Source organism: Manihot esculenta, chromosome 11 (assembly GCF_001659605.2).
Source record: "Manihot esculenta cultivar AM560-2 chromosome 11, M.esculenta_v8, whole genome shotgun sequence".
Classification (NCBI taxonomy): Eukaryota; Viridiplantae; Streptophyta; class Magnoliopsida; order Malpighiales; family Euphorbiaceae; genus Manihot; species Manihot esculenta.
Window position 1 is genome coordinate 13,772,818 of NC_035171.2, and position 18,425 is coordinate 13,791,242.

The 18,425-nt window shown below is 29.7% G+C and overlaps 1 protein-coding gene across 1 annotated transcript; it reads right to left on the bottom strand.

Moving 5' to 3' along the window:
- Positions 1–13,809: 13,809 nt before the first annotated feature.
- On the bottom strand, positions 13,810–14,547 carry LOC110617383. The gene has a single exon (XM_021760126.1). The coding sequence runs from the start codon at positions 14,545–14,547 to the stop codon at positions 13,810–13,812; it is 738 nt and encodes a 245-aa protein (XP_021615818.1).
- Positions 14,548–18,425: the final 3,878 nt, after the last annotated feature.

An 18,425-nucleotide genomic window follows, 5' to 3' on the forward strand; every position in this document is an offset into this window, starting at 1 on the left:
TCAGAAGGAAGATAAAGATATTGCAGTGAAGGTAAGACAAATACAGGATGGGAAGGACAATGGGTTTGAAATTAAAGCTGATGGTTGCTTGTATTACCATAACAGAATATGTGTGCCAGACATAACTGAGTTAAGGAAGAGTATACTTGAAGAGGCTCATAGTAGTCCATACGCAATGCATCCTGGTAGTACCAAAATGTACCAAGATTTGAAGAAAAATTATTGGTGGCTAGGAATAAAAAGAGACATAGCAGAGTTTGTTTCAAAATGCTTAACCTGTCAGCAGGTAAAAGCAGAGCACCAAGTTCCTTCTGAGTTGCTACAACCAATCTCTATACCAGAATGGAAATGGGATTGAGTTACTATGGATTTTGTCATTGGTCTGCCACTCACACCAAGAAAGAAAGATGTTGTATGGGTGATTGTTGATAGATTGACGAAGTCTGCACATTTTCTACCTGTCAGAATAGATTATTCCCTTGAGAAATTAGCAGAATTGTACATAAATGAGATAGTACGACTGCATGGCGTACCTATCTCTATCATATCTGACAGAGACCCGAGGTTTACATCAAGATTTTGGGAAAAATTGCATGAAGCCTTGGGTACCAGATTGAACTTCAGTACAGCTTTTCATCCCCAAACAGATGGACAGTCAGAGAGGGTAATTCAGATCTTAGAAGACATGTTAAGGAGCTGTGTTATTGAATTTGAAGGAAGCTGAGAAAAGTATCTTTCATTAATGGAATTCGCTTACAACAACAGCTATCAGGCCAGTATTAAAATGGCACCTTATGAAGCATTGTATGGGAGGAAATGCAGGACTCCTCTATGCTGGACAGAGCTAAGTGAAGGAAAACTTGTGGGTCCTGACTTGATAAGACAAACAGAAGAAAAGGTTAAGATCATCAAGGAAAGGTTAAAGGCAGCAGCAGACAGACAAAAGTCATATGCAGATAAGAAAAGAAAGAATATAGAGTTTTCAGTGGGCGATAAAGTATTCCTGAAAGTTTCACCTTGGAAGAAAGTGCTGAGATTTAGCAAAAAGGGCAAACTGAGTCCTAGGTTTATCGGTCCTTATGAAATTATGGAACGTGTAGGACCAGTAGCCTACAAGCTAGCCTTACCACCAGAACTTAACAAGATACATAATGTCTTTCATGTTTCAATGCTTAGAAGATATAGGTCAGATCCCTCTCATATCCTCCCAGCAGAATCTGTGGATGTACAGCCAAACTTGTCATATGAAGAAGAACCTGTGAAAATTCTAGCAAGAGAAATAAAAGAGTTGAGAAACAAAAGAATTCCTCTTGTTAAAGTCCTGTGGAGGAACCACAACGTAGAAGAAGCAACTTGGGAGAGCGAAGATGTCATGAAAGCACAGTATCCTCATCTCTTTAATACAGGTAAAATTTCGAGGACGAAATTTTTATAAGAGGGGTAGAGTTGTAACATCCCAAAAAAATAAAAATAAAAATAAATAATAATAATAATAATAATAATAAAGTAAAATAAAATAAAAATAAATCATAAATCAATAACAATAATAGAAAGAAAAAAAAAAGAAAAAGAGAGAAGATAAAGAAAAGATAAATTAAACATTTAATTTGGGACAAGTGGCTTAATGCTAGCCACTTTAACCCAAATGAATAAAAAAAAAAAAAAGAAAAGAAAAGAGTTAGGGATCATCTTCTTTCTTTCTCCCGTTATTTCCATTTTTCTTCCCTAAAATTCTTCTTTTCAATTCTACTCCATTTTCTTCCAATTTTTCACCCCAAATTGCTAGCCCATCTCATCCAAGTCTTTTCCCTAGTTAAATATTCAAAGTAGGAGGAAGAATCAAGTAGAAAATTCAAGGTGGAGGGAGAGGAAATATTAATTACATATTGGAAATTTGAAAGGTATGTTAGGGGTTTTTGTTGTAGGGTTATGTCTTATCATTTTATGTGCATAATTATGAAAAATATTGTATTAATTTGATTTATTGGTTTTTTTTTTTCATGAAGAAGAAGTGGAAGGGAAAGGAAAAGAAAAGGAAAATTAGAGAATTTTAGGCTTGTGGAAGATCTTGGGAAGGTTTGTGCTCAACTCTATTTTAATAAATTCAAGAAATTGTTATTTATGTTCTATTTGAAATTTTACTACCCTAATAGAAAGACCAAGTGAATAATAGTGTAATTATATTGTATAATCAAAGTTGAGAAATAATAGATTCAATAGATAGAAAATTTTAAAATTTTTATGTAATTTAACCAAAAATTTAGGTTATGGATCTAATGTAATGACTCCATTTTTCTTTGATAGAAATATAAGTTGGTTAGATATAGTGGCAATAAGAAAAAAAAAAAAAAAAAGAGAAAGAGAAAGGTATTAGATTAGATGAAAAAAAAAATATAGAAATTAAAGGAATAAGAAAAGTGAGATAGAGTGTAAGAATATGAGATAAGAATAGAAATTCAAAGAAAAAAAAAAAGAAATAAGGTATATTGTGATAAATAAATAAATAAATAAATATTATATTAAAAAAAATAATAATAATAATTAAAAAGAATAATAGTGAATTAATTAAGGATTAAAGTATGAATTTATAATTTATGTAGGTGTATTAAATTAATAGAATTACATGATATGACAATGTTTAAAAGTAAGGTTTTAAAGTGGTGTTGTAATATGATAAAGTATTATAGTTTGAATAATTGACAGTGACACTGTATTGCAAGTTTTTGTCCCTGTTTAAATGTATAAATTATTTAAAGTGTGGCCCTAGTAAGTTTGATGGGAATTGTGAGTTAGTTTAAGGGTGTGGCATGCCATATACAGATCTTGCAGTACTGCACTACAGTTACACGGATTTTTGGGATACAATGAGGTATCCTACAGTTATAGATTCGGCTTTCGAGCCATACAGTTATTTGGCACTTTGTGCCCTATAGTTACAGTTTCCTTATCTGACTTAACAGTCCCATTTAAATTTATAGGGGCCAAAAGATATATATATATATATATATATATATATACTGCTAATATACTGGTATTCAATCCTTCCCTAGTTAGAGGTTTTATTCCTACCTGGATTAATCCTATATGAATATATTTATATTTTTTACTTCTATGATGATTTAATGTAACATTTTTACTAGATTCTGAAACTTTTATTTTACTTAACTGGTCTTTTAGATTCTGCAAAAATTCATTTTTATTTGCTTTTAATTCTTTCTGGCTTGAACTAGATATTTGGTATGGTTTCAAAGCCAAAAAATTTTTGTGCTAGGAGGGAAATACGTAATTAAGAATTCATTTTTGAAACACTTTGAAAATATGTTTTGGGTATGCCAACTGAACCCGTTTTAGCCAAAGGTATTAGGCGTCATAGGGTATAACAGGCAGTGGCCGCAACATAATTCAAAATTCTAAGAAATGGATCCTTTTTTGTGTAAATCAGTAAGTACAGTAAAATCAGATGACTCTGAATCTTCAGAAATTAAAAGAATAATAAGTAAAAATGAGTTAATTCTGGAAGACTTTGTAAAAGCCATAGATGAATGGGAAATTCCCAAAGTAGATAAAGAACAAATTTATAAAATTCCTAAATTAAATATTTTTAAAACAGATTATGTGATAAAAACTGAGGAAAGAGATTTTCAACTAAGTAAACCTTTTGAAAGAATAACTTTTTTATCATCTAAAACATTAAATCATCATAGAAGTAAAAAATATAAATATATTCATATAGGATTAATCCAGGTAGGAATAAAACCTCTAACTAGGGAAGGATTGAATACCAGTATATTAGCAGTAGTTAGAGATGCCAGATTTTTAAATTTTCAAGATTCTTTGTTAGGATCTGTTGAGACAAGTCTTAGTGAGGGACCTGTATCTTTTGAAGTATACCCAGATATGACAATTTCATTAAATGATTTAAATATCTTAGAAAGTATTGTTTTAGAAATAAAAACCCATAATTATAGGATGAAACAAGGTTCCATTCCTATAGCATTAATATATAAAATTCATTACAAAGCTATGAATTCAGCTTTTGGGACTAAATATAAATTACAACCTAAAATAGGGGAAACAAGATTCTTACAGACAGATTTGACTAAAACAAATACGGTAATTCCTAAAACGATTCAATGGAAAGATATAACCTTACCAGATGAGTGGATACTAGAAGGAGTAGTTCCTCCACCAGAACCAGAAAAGGTAAAACCAAATACAAATTTGAGCAAAATTGAACAGTTTGAGGACGGTAAAGTATCATTAAAGTTTAGCAGAAGTGTAAGTACTAGGTATACAGGATCTTCATCTTCAGAAGTAACAGAAGATATAGGTAGAGTCTCAAACCTACCCTCGGTAATATATGCTACATATAAAGGAAATGAACCTAAACCAGTTCTACAAACTATAGTAAGACCTAGATATTCTACATCAGATATCCCAGATAGACAGCTTAGAATGAAAGGAGTAGATTATAGTGCTTCAGTCCCTCAGGCAGTTTATAACCCGGTAGAAAATTATTTAAATCAACAAGCTGAAATAGCACCTTCATCACCAGAGTCACCATCAGCATCTGCCATAACAGAAAATATAAACAGAGAAGTAAATGTTCTTAGTAAAGAAAAAATTGAAAAGAAATTTTTAAAAGAAATAACAAAGACAAAGAATCTGAGTAAGCTAAATAAAATTATTAGAGAACATAAATTTGAAAATTTAAAAGAAGAATATCTTAATTTTATCAGTCAAAATAAAGAAGAAATAGGATTCTTTGAATGGTTCAAGATAGGTAAAAGTAAAAGCATAAATCCAATAACTGTAACAGATAAAAGGCCAGAATGGATAGTAAATGATAAAGTAATACAGAGTGATTTTCCACCTAAAACGATTAGTAAAATAAAGCATGGAGAAAATGAAATAATTTGTGCACCCTATAAGATAGCTAAAGAAAGTGATACAGATAAAAAGGTCATAGAGCAGAACAACTTTGGTAATGCAAGCCTAATATGTATAGGTACCCAGTTAAAGAAAATAGAGAAAATTTTAAAAAATAGAGAAGAAGAAATAGAAGAGAGAAGAGAAATAAAACCACACATGTTTAAACCATACCAAATATCTAGTTCAAGCCAGAAAGAATTAAAAGCAAATAAAAATGAATTTTTGCAGAATCTAAAAGACCAGTTAAGTAAAATAGAAGTTTCAGAATCTAGTAAAAATGTTACCCCAGAAACTCCTCAATCTAGAAATATAAATGTGTTAAATGAAGAATCAGAGTCTGAGCAAAGTCAGCCAGATTCAGAAGATATAAAACAATTTGAAATAAATCCTATATCACATAAAGAAATAATTAGTAGGGCACCAGACCTAAGAATAATAGAAAAACCCAATACCACTTCTCAGTTTAAGTATAATGCTTCGACAGTCTATGAATGGAATATAGATGGATTATCTGAGTATAATATCTTAAGTTTGCTACAACAAATGACTATGGCAGCCAATGCGTATAAAACCCAGTCATTTGCTTCAGATAGAGCTATAGCTGAAATAATTATAGCAGGATTTACAGGACAACTAAAAGGATGGTGGGATTACCATCTGACAGATATACAGCAATTAGAAATATTAAATTCTGTTTAGGTAGATAATGATGGAGAACCTATATACAATGAGTCTAGAGATACTATCCAAGATGCAGTATCAACTTTAATCTTAACAATTTCTTTACATTTTATAGGAGACCCTTCCCTTTTAAAAGACAAAAATGCAGAACTTTTAGGTAATTTAAAATGTAAAAAGTTAAGTGATTTTCAGAGCTATAAAACTACCTTCTTAACAAGATTAATGCTAAGGGAAGACTCGAACCAAGATTTTTGGAAAGAAAAATTCTTAGCAGGACTCCCTTATTTTTTAGGAGAAAAAGTCCGAAATAATGTAAAACAGCATTTTGGAAATCCTATACCTTATAAAAAATTAACATATGGACAATTAGTAAGCATAATACAGAAAGAAGGATTACAGATATGTCAGGATTTAAAACTACAAAAAACTTTAAAATATGAAATGCATAGAACTAAACAAGAGTTAGGATCCTTTTGCAAGCAATTTGATTATGGAACAATACAAGATAGAAGTTGTAATGGACAATGCTCTAAAACTAAGCCAAGAAAATACTATAAAAAAGATAAGTATTATAAAAAGAGATATATAACAAAACCTAATAAAGAAGAATATTATAAAAGAAAAAATTATAAAACCTATAAAAAACATACAAAGAAAAGTCCAGAAGACAAAAGCCAAAATAAAAAGTCCTTTAAGGATCTAACATGTTATAATTGTGGACAAAAGGATCATACATCTAAGTTTTGTAGATTTAATAAAAGATTAAATGAGTTAAAATTAGATGAAGCAATAACAAATAAAATCCAAGAATTATATATATATTCAGAAACCTCGGAATTAGATATAACTGAAAGCGAAAACCAAATAGATGAGTTAGCAACTAGCTCGTCTGAACAGTCAATAAATGTTTTAACTAAAGAACAGGATTCATTATTAGAATTAATAAATGGTATTGAGGACAGCAAAACCAAAGAGAAATTCCTTAAAAGATTAATTAAAAGCTTTGATGAATCAGAAGAAATTAAAAATACCATGCCCAAAATAGAAAAACAACCCTATGACTTAACTAAAATATTAAGTAAAAATAAAAAACCTAAAGAAAAAATAACTATTGAAGAACTGCAAAAAGAAATTAAAACAATAAAAGCTGAGGTAAAAGAATTAAAGCAGCAACTTCAGAAAGATTCAAAGAAAATAAAAATCTTAGAAAACCAACTAGTTTCTGAACCATCCTCCTCTTCGGAGGAAGAAGAAGAAGAAGAACCTAGTAAAATGAACCAATTAAAAAATGATGAAGAAGACAATAATTTTATATTATTATTACAAGAAATAACTTCCAGAAAATATTTAGTAAAACTAACAATTAAATTATCAGCAGAATTTAAATTAAATACTATAGCATTATTTGATACAGGAGCAGATTTAAATTGTATAAAGTCCAGTTTAGTGCCTAAAAAATTTTGGCAGGAAACGAAAGAAAAGCTAAAAACTGCAAATAAAACTAATCTGAATATATTAGGAAAAACAGAAGCATTAATAATAAATCAGGATTTAGAAATAAAAACTATATTTCTATTATCACAACAAATAAGTCATATGGTGATATTAGGAACCTCCTTTATAAACTTAATAACACCTTATACAGTCAAGGAAAATTGCATAGAATTTAAGACAAGAAATAAAAGGGTTAAGATAAATTTCACAGAAAAACCAAAAAGGAAAAATTTAAATCTAATAAAAGCTCATTCTATTAGGACAATGGAGATAAATTCAGTAATAAAGTCTAAAGAATAAGATTTAAAAAACAGTGTACATGTAGTAAGGATTAGAAAGCAATTGGAAAGCGAAATTATAAAAAAGAAAATAGAAAATCTAAAAAATGACATGGAAAAAGAATTATGTGCAGATCATCCTAATACCTTTTGGAATAGGAAACAACACATTGTAGATCTGCCATATGAAGAAGGGTTTGAAGAAAAATCAATTTCAACTAAAGCTAGACCAATTCAAATGGCACCAGAATTATTAGAACATTGTAAAAAGGAAATTAAAGAATTAGAAGATAAAAAATTAATAAGTAAATCCAGAAGTCCTTGGTCATGTGCAGCTTTTTATGTAAATAAAAGTGCAGAAATAGAGAGAGGTACACCAAGACTAGTTATAAATTATAAACCACTAAACACAGCATTAAAATGGATTAGGTATCCTATACCAAATAAAAAGGATCTTTTAAATAGATTATATAATGCAAACATCTTCAGTAAATTTGATATGAAATCAGGATATTGGCAGATTCAAATTCACCCTAATGACAGGTATAAAACGGCATTTACAGTCCCTTTTGGACAGTATGAATGGAACGTTATGCCCTTTGGTTTAAAAAACGCGCCATCAGAATTTCAAAGAATTATGAATGACATTTTTAACCCTTATTCAAAATTTTGTATAGTATATATAGATGATGTCTTAATATTCAGCCAAAGTATTGAAGAACATTTTAAACACTTAAAAACATTTTGTGGGATAATAAAAAGAAATGGATTAGCATTAAGTAAAACTAAAATGAACCTGTTTCAGACTAAAGTTAGGTTTTTAGGCCATTATATAGAACAAGGTAAGATCCAACCAATAGAAAGAACAATGGTTTTTGGAGATAAATTTCCCGATGAGATAACTAATAAAGTCCAATTACAAAGGTTTTTAGGATGTTTAAATTATGTTATAGATTTTTACCCAAATTTAAATAGAATGATAAAACCTCTTCATAATAGATTAAAGAAGAATGCAAAACCATGGACCCAGGAACACACAGATATTATAAAATACATAAAGACACTAATAAAAGAGATCCCATGCCTATATCTCCCTAACCCTGAAGCTTTTAAAATTGTCGAAACAGATGCTTCGGATATAGGGTATGGAGGAATTCTAAAACAAAGGATAGAAGAAAAAGAGAAGATAATCCAATTTACTTCAGGACACTGGAACTCTACCCAAATAAATTATTCTACCATTAAAAAAGAAATTTTAAGTATTGTAATTTGTATAAATAAATTTCAATCTGATCTTTTAAATCAAAAATTTCTAGTCAGAATTGATTGTAAAGCTGCAAAAGATGTTTTAAAGAAAGATGTTAAAAATCTTGCATCAAAACAGATTTTTGCCAGATGGCAAGCAATTTTAAGTATTTTTGATTTTGATATTGAATTTATTAAAGGAAGCAAAAACAATATTCCAGATTTTCTAACAAGGGAATTTTTACAGCAAAATGGGTCGAAAGAAGAGCAAAAATAAAGATAAAGAGAGAAGCCCAAGTCCAACTCCTAAAGCCTTGTCTGAACATTCAGATGAGATCAGCAAGACTCAAATAAAACCCCAAGACCATAGCCAGACAGATTTAAAAATTTGGATTGAGCAGTTAAGCCAATCCCCAGAAGTCATTAAAGCCCTGCAAGGTATGGCCTCCTCTTCAGGAGCCTCAGGTATGAATCTAAACCCTAAAGCGATTGTACCCGTTCATGGTACAACTAGTCTGTCTCAAACGGTAGACAGTAAAGACTTATCAAATCCGTTGAAGGCTGTGGGTTTGCCAAAAATCCAATCATCTCATGGGTATAACACTGGATTTTATAAATGGCATTTAAAACCCGCTTTTGAGTTTGAGATTGAAGTTGAATACGGTTTTAATAATATAAACCCATGGGAAGTAGTCAGAAAATTTTATCCTGAGAATTGGTATTTCACTCCGAAAGATATTTCAAAACCTCAGAATTATTATCAAAGTATTTTGGAAGAAACTGGATCTGTTAAAATCAAGCATAATTTTGATAAAACCCATAAGGATATAATAGCATATTCTTCTATTCAAATTAAGAATGTTATACATCCTAAAGATTGGCCTGCGCCAAGTTTATATACTGGAATTGCATTTAAAAAATTAAAAAAATATTCTATTTCATATAATTATTTTGATTATATTGATGCTTGGACCAATATTTTTAGTATTCAAAATCCTACAACAACCCATTCATGGTTAATATATTTTGACCAACATACTATTAAGACTGTCACCAAATTCCCAAACTGGTTCTTTACATGGTGGCAGTCTAGAGGTATTACTGAAGATATTTTATCTCAGGAAATACTTCATATATATCAATATTTTAAAACCAATTTTAAACCACCTCAGAATGAAAAATATATACCACCTTTGATGTATTTTGGGCTAAACTTCTTTTTACCTTGGGTATATCAATGGTATTTTGATTTTCAGTACGTGACAGAATTAAATATCCCTGTTATAGTAAAAAGGCATAAAATAAAATGGTGGGGAGCTTTCAGGAACCCGACCACGGAAGAAACAGTAAAACAATGGATCATTAAAAAGGCCCAATTTCCAGAGGCCTCATATGCTGGTAAATTAACAATGCAAGGAGAGCCCACATTTGGAGCCCAAAAGGCTCAATGCCAGGCCATGTTAGCAGCAGCTAAAACACCCGAAGAGTATAAGTTGATTTGTCAAAAAATGCTCGATCGGCTTAGCCCGGAAGTATCAGTAAAACCGGAAGACAAACAATCTTCCAAAGAATCATCAGTAAAATCCTCTGGTAAATCAAAAATGAAAAAGAAAGCGGGCAGAAGAAAAACTAAAAAGCAGTCAAGCTCAGAGACGGAGTCGACAGCGTCCTCTAGTACGTCATCCTCCGGTAAAAACTCGATATCTTCACACTATGACAGTAATGAAGATGATTGCTACAGAATTCTACCGCCGGTAAAAATTCGAAGTAAAACAGGAAAAGGAAAAGGTAAAAAGACAGCAAAAGTAAAAAGGGAAAAGAAAGACAAACTAAAGCAGAAGAACAAAAAAAAGAAGGACACCTCATCGTCCTCGACAGACTCAGAATAAAGAAAGACAGACCAATTAAATCAGAATTTCGGTGGAAAAGAGTAAAAAATAAAGAAGTGGCAGAAAGATTATGTGTCAACAGTAAAAAGCATCAGATAAAGTGGCAGACAAAGCACTGTTCATAAACAGTAAAATCCGCGTGAACTAACAGTAAGGTTCTCGTGAATCGACAGTAAAGGCTTAGAATTTTCTATATAAGGGAGCCTCTCCCCTTGTGAAGGCACACCTGTATTCCTCTCTCTCTTTTTTCTCTATCTTCACACTCTTCCTCTGTAAAACTCTCTTTCAATAATTCTGTATTCAGTTATTAAATTTTTATAAAGTAAGTTTTATATCTTGTTTTGCTATAAACTGCTACTGTAAAAAGCCCGTGTTGACGGCAACTTTCTCTTCTCCCTCCACACTCAAACTTAACTCTGGGGATCCCAGGTTAAGGTTGCAGGAACCCAAGCCTAAAAATAAATTTGTGCTTAATTGTTGCCTAAGTATGCTCTGTGGTTGCGGCCTAGGCTGATCTTCCACATCAGAAATTTGTTAATTTAGTAAACGATCCTTAATTTTTGTTGGTATATATATATATATATATATATATATAGAGAGAATAATAAAAGTATTAAGAGGAAATAAACCTTTTTACATGATGAAAAAATAAAAAGAAAAAGATTATGAAATGAAAATATGTATATATGTGAAATTTCACATAATATGATTTAGTTTTATTTCAACTTATTTGCTATATAGTTTACTGTATTTACTGTGGTTAAATGAATTTTGATTTAAATGTTTTATTTATAAAAAAAAAAAGAGTTGAGCACCACTAAGCAAATTGCTTAGCGCGTAGGAATTTATTTTTTCCTCGCGCAGGTTGTAAATTCAAGGAATAGTAGATCAAGGTCTGCATCAACCCAGCCGGAGTTACATCATTGACTGTCTTGGGATATATTTTGTACATTTTATACAAAATTAATTTTGAAAATATGGCATGTACATAAAGTTTTAGAGATAAGGTTGTATATGGTTTGAATTAGATATATTTGAATATTTTAATTTTGGTGTAAATATGGATGACTAGTATAAGTTTTTGTATTGAGATGATTATGAAGTGTTTGATCTTAATTGAAATGATATTGTTGATGAAAGAAGTTTGGGGGTTAAGGTTGAAATTGATAGAAGTGTGATATTACTTTTCACAGGTGGAATTAAGTCCATATTTTAGGGGAAACTCTGCCGGATTTTTTGGTTAAAAAAAAAAAGCCATGATTTACATGATATAAAATAAAGGAAAGATAAGAGAATTGTTACAGAATATAATGTCTCCGACTCAGTTAATTAAATAACCGGGTAGGGGTGTTACACATAGTAATTTCTGTAGATAAAGGTTCTAACTCAATATTTGGTTCAACAGGAGTTGAATTATGTATTGGTGATGACAAACCCATGGATGGGATTGGAGAAGACAAGGATAAATCAGAGATGTTTACATTGGGAATTTGATCTGTAAGAGGATTGAAAGAAGGTTCAATAGGAATAGTGGAAGAATGTATAGCCATTTCATCTACTATACATTCAGGCAAACAGAAGTCTTTAACAGATGAAGGGTTAGTGAGATGAAAGGGAAACACATTTTCATGAAATCTAACACCTCTGGAAATGTAAATTTGTTTGGTATGAAGATTATATAGTTTGTATCCTTTCTGTTGTGGACCATAGCCCAATAGGACACTTGGTAGACCTCTTACAGAAAATTTTGTTTTGCCAGGAGATAGATTTGTGGCAAAACATAAACTTCCTATAACTCTCAGATAATCAAGTTTGGGTTTATGACCATGAACTAACTCATATGGACTTTTCCATTTTAAAATTTCCGATGGTAGTCTATTAATCAAATGTGTGGCAGTTAAAAGAGTTTCTGACCAAAAATATAAAGGAAACTTGGATTAAAACATTAAGGACCTTGCCACTTATAGCAAATGCTTGTGTTTCCTTTCAACAACTCCATTTTGCTGTGGAGTATATACGCATGTCCTTTGGTGTCTAATACCTTTAGAACTAAACAAAGAAAAACAGTCATTGTTTAAGAATTCAGAACCATTATCTGTTCTGACAGTTTTGACATGAGTTTTGAACTGATTTTCAATATGAGCAAGGAAATGGGTTAACACATAAGGTACTTGAGTTTTGGAATTTAACATATAGGTCCAAGTGAACCTAGAATGATCATCAACAATGGTGAACATATAATATGCACCTGTCACAGATTTAATTCTATATGGTCCCCATAGATCCATATGTAACAATTCAAAGATAGTGAGAGAATGTTCAACTTTGGAGGGAAACACAAATCTTTCTTGTTTAGCCATTGGGCAAACAGTACAAGGAAGTACATCACTGCTAATGATGGGTACAACAGATAAATGCCTCATTTTATTGGTAGAAGGATGTCCTAATCTGCTATGCCAAAGCTGAAACAAGTGAGGTTTATGTGCTGTACAAGTATTATTTACTTTTGTAATGGAAAAGGACTGTTTGTTGATATGATATAACCTACCAACAACTAATCCAACAGCAATTTCTTCTTTACTCTGCAACACACAGTGGTCAAGATATTGAGTAACAAAGATTTTACAGGTAAAGGCAAGGTAATTCACAGACAAAAGATTGCAATGAAAATCTGTGATGTAAAATGTATTGAACAAGGTAATTCTAGGTGAAAGTTGAATGGTTCCAATGTGGGTAACAAGTTTTGTTCTTCCATCTGGTAGTCTGACATGTCTAGGTGTTTTTAGCTTGGAAATGGAATCAAAAAGGGCAAGGTCACCAGACATATGGTATGTGGCACCTGAGTCAATAATCCAGGTTCCTTTATCCATACATTTAAAGTTGCTAGAGCAATTAACAGAAGCAATACCTGCAAAGCTTGAAGCTTGATGTGCAGTGGCAACCTCCTCAACCCTTGACTGGATAGATTTCCCTTTAAGAGCCTTTGATATCTCAAATTGCACTATTCTGGAGATACTATTTATCATATTGTCAGTGACAATATGAGGAGCATTAGTAGTTTCAGTATCCAAAGGAGATTCAGCTATGGTATTAAAGGCCATTGTATTGTTGGATTTTGCTCCATATTTCTGCTTCTTGAAGTCAGAAAACCATTCTGGATAGCCATGGAGTTTAAAGCATTTCTCCTTCAAGTGTCCAGAGGTCTGACAAAAATCACAGTACCTGTCCGCTTTGTTCTTAAAATTAAACTTACTGTCACCTGAAGATTGCCTTCTAGAGTTGTTGAATCTCTAAGCAGCCATAACAGTTGTGATGTCAGAAGATTCAGGAAATGTTACTTGAATTTCTTTCTGTTTTTCTACATTTTGTACCATTCCATATGCCTTACTTGCAGAAGGTAATGAATCAAGCAACAAAATCTGATTAGACACATTCTCATATTGATGATTCAGGCCCATGAGAAACTGTATCAATCTCTCCCTTTCTTCAAAAGCAGTTAATTCCTTAGCTACACCGCAAGCACATGGTGGCAAGAGACAAAGTATTGACAATTCATCCCAATATCTTTTTAATTTGTTATAATAAGCAGCAAGAGTCATAGATCCTTGGCTTATATTAGCCAATTCTTTCTTGATTTGGAAAAATAAAGGACCATTACTTTCCCCAAATCTCTCAGCTATGTCATTCCATAGATCATGAGCAGATGGTGCATACAGAAATCCATCTGATAGATCTCTAGAAATTGAGTTTAAAATCCATGAAATGATCATAGAATCTACTGTTATCCATTTCTTATATTCAGGAGCGTCAGAATTAGGTTTAGATATCTTGCCTGTAACAAATCCAAGCTTATCTTTGGCTCTTAAGGCAATTATCATGGATCTTGTCCAAGACAAGTAGTTTGGACCAGTAAGAGGATTACTAACCAGTTTTATGCCAGGATTATCTGAATTTGACAGTGTTAATGCTAATTCAAGCTCTGGATTAAGCGTTACATTTGCAGCAGTAGGGTTTGTAGCATTTGCCATCTCACACAATCAACAAGGATCACAAAGAAAGCTATCTCAGACACGATCCACAAGGATCAAGAATGATCACAAAAGGCAACAAAAAATATGAAGAAGAAATGGAGCTTCAGAGCAAACTGTCTAAACTTCAGCTCTGATACCATGAGAAGAAATGAAGAATTTCTCATTAATGATCAAAAAATGATTACAATTGTACAACCCATCAATCTAAGCTCCTGCTTCTACTATTTATACAACTCTTAACTAATCCAGAATCTTTCATTCTAACTAACTATTAAAACAGAATTGGCGCTAAATTTGGCTCATAAATTAAACAGCTGTTTTGAAACACTTCATTGCTAAGTAACTTGAGAGAAATTAGTTGTAACTCTTTTGGAGAGAAGTCCACTTGAGAGAAGTAAGTCCACTTGAGAGAAGTATGTTACAACTGTAAAATAACAGCAAATAAGCTCTGGAAGTTGCTGTTGTTGCTGTCATTGCCACATTGCTGAAGTTACTGCAGTTTATATATTAACAACTTTAGACATGTGGAAAACATTCAGAATGAAAAACTATTTTTTACAATGGGAGATGTGAAATCCCTAATGTGCAAAATGCATAATCATCTAAAATCCCTCAAAGTATCCCAAAATGAAAACAACAATTCTCCAATCTCTAATTTTTTAACATTGCAGCACAGTCTCATTTCATCTTTCATCTGTGAGTTGCTAGCACCATTAGAAAAATTGCTATTTGTGAGTTATTAGTCCATTGGATAAGTTGTTAATTGTGAGCTCTTAGCGCAATTAGAGAAGTTTTTATATGGAGCATTATTAAATGCTTGAACTGCTGCATTTTGGAGAGGGAGGGATTTATCCTTGGGTATTTTCAGAAAGAGTGAAGTGAATGAATTTTAATTGGAAGTTGCAGCTATTGTTAGTGTTCAGTATGTGAATCTAGTTTGTCTTATTAGATATTGTATAGTGACTAGAGGGCTTGGTTTTCTTGTTTATGATTTCCTTGAATATAGGTCATTGAATGACAACGTGTATTTTCTCTTTTATTTCGGACAAAAATATGTTCAAGAAGTAAAATTTTCTACCTTTTAAACATATAAGTATATATCTTTGATTGTTTTCAAAAAAAATTTTTCTCGTTGTTTTTACTTAATGAGATTGGGGAGTTCTTCTATTTCCAAGGTAAGAAATTGAGTTTTGATTTAAATAAATCATGATCCAACGTAGTCTTGGTCATTGTTATTATTCTTTAGTTGATTTTGTTATGGGTTATGATTGTATAGTCTCATCTTCAAAGATGATTGATTGTATTAGATTTGTAAAGAATATTAAAATGTGCTGAAGTTTAATTATTTTAGATCTGAAATTTATAATAACTACCATGTAATGAAAACCTTTACAAATTTTGTTTGTGATGTTGGGTTATTGCAGAAGCTCAAATTTGGAAAAATTCTCAATACTTTGTCTTCGCGTGGATGCTGAGTGCTATTATTGTTACTCTAATGCCTGTAATTTTTTTTTTTAAACTTAGAGTTATGTTTTCTTTTTTAATATTCTTTTCTCTTCTCCTTTTTTTTTTAATTTTATATTTTTTTTAGAATATGTTCCCCAAATACTACTAGTCTAACAATGATATGAGTCGTCTTGCCCATTTTCAAGAGATTTAAAGAAATTTAAACAAAAAAATTAAATTGAGGTTATTTGACTCTCATCTAAAAGTTTATGAACAAATTTAACTTTATTGTCAAAATTTAAAAGTTTTATGCTTTTGCAAAATTAATCCAAATCTTTCATTCTTAGCAAAAACAAGTTAAAGTATCAAATATTTTGGCAAATAATGCAATGAAATTGTTATATTTTTCAATATTAATATCCCTAAATTAAAAGAAATTAAAATTTCAAATTATATTTTTCTTACAAAATCTAGACCGGATTGCCTTTATCCTTTAAGAAGATTAATGAAGTATGAAATTTTCATACATTCCTTTTAAAGCTTTAATATTTTTGTTTATGCTACAACATTAATTATGCTATGGTGTATTTATTGAATTAGAATCGAAATATGGAAGTTCATTTAAAAGACGAGATTTTAATGTGTCATCAGGTAAAATAGAGGCTCATGTTAAACTTTACAAATCCTAACTAAATGTTTATGATTTTAGATCTTTTATAAATAAATATTTGATGATTTAAAAAAAAAATGACCTGTATTCTCTTTTTCCTTATTTAGTTTTTTTCAGAAGATTTGGAAAATGAAAAGTATGAGAAAAAAATAATTTATGAAAACTAAAACAATACCATTTGAAGTTTTAGATTAATTGCAAAATCATTCATACCAAATAATGAGAATATAATCTAATTATCTTAAACTTCATTTGTTTTATAAAAAAATATTTTTTAAAAAATATTTTTTATATTTTTTAAAAAGTATTTTACATATTTTATAGCAATTTTAAGATGAATAACTCTCTCAATTTCAAAAAAAATAAATAACTTTTTCTTTTCAAAAAAACATTATTTTTTCGAGATATTATTAAAATTTTTATATATAAATTTATTAATAAATTTTATTTTTTTAAATTAAAATTAGATAATAGAAAATAAGTTATATTATTGAAAAATATTTTTTAAAAAATATTTTTTACAGAAAATGAATTTTACAGAAAATATCTTATAAATATAAATTATTTTCCACATATAAATAGAATCTTAAATTAAGTTTTTTAAATGAAAATAACTATTATTCATTAGAGGATATTTTTTTTCTTAAAATGTTTTATTTTTTTTCTTTGATCAGAAAATATTTTTTATTAATTAAATTTTTTAAATACTTAAAATATAAAAAAATATTTATAAAAAATATTTTCTATAAAACAAACTGTCATAATTTTCTTTCTTTTCGCTCAATCTATCTTAATTTTCTCTCTTTTTTTTTAATGTTGAAATAAGAGAATTTTGAAAGTTTTAATTTATCTTTCTTTTTTTTTTTTTTATCTCTGAATTTATATCAATCCAAACAAAACATTGAAGAGAATCATTGATTGACCCATGATAAACTGATGTGTATTGCAAACAACAACATAAGCTATTATGATACAAATCTAGATGTGACATCCCAATACTACATACAATTTGCAATCCCATTTAAGATTTGAGAAATTTATTATTTAATTATTATATTATAAAAAATTATTAATTAGTTCTTTAATTTTAAAAAATATATTAAAATATTTATAATATTTAAAAAATATATTAATTATTTATTTTATTAATTTTAATTATTAAATATTTTATAATTTAATTCTTATAATTTAAAAAAATTAATAAATTAATCCTTTTAATTTTATAAAAAATCTATTAATTATTAAAGATATTTTAAAATTTTTTTATAATATTTAACGATTAAAATTAATAAAAAAATTAATTAATAAATATTTTAAATGTTAAAATATTTTAATATATTTTTTAAAATTTAGAAACTAATTAATAAGAGTTCCTTATGATATTTAAATTAAGAAACATAAATTGAACAAATATAGTAGTCTCTTATTAGATTGTGCTATTAAAATAAAATTAGTGTTATCCGCTAAAAATTATAAAATTTTCTTATAATATGAGGATCAATATTAATTTTTCCTTACAATTTTTAGGGAAGGTTCAAGCATGCTTTGTAATTGAAGGGCATATTTGTTATTAAAAAAATATGAATTTTCAATTAAAGGAAGATTAACGACAAACTATCACTGTTCTTTAACGAAAGGATGAATTTGTTAATCAGAATTAACACTTAAGGATTTAATAGTTATACAAATTTAAATCAAGAACTAGTTTGTGGATTTTTCAAAATTCAGGGATTCACATGTAAATTAATGTTTAGAATTT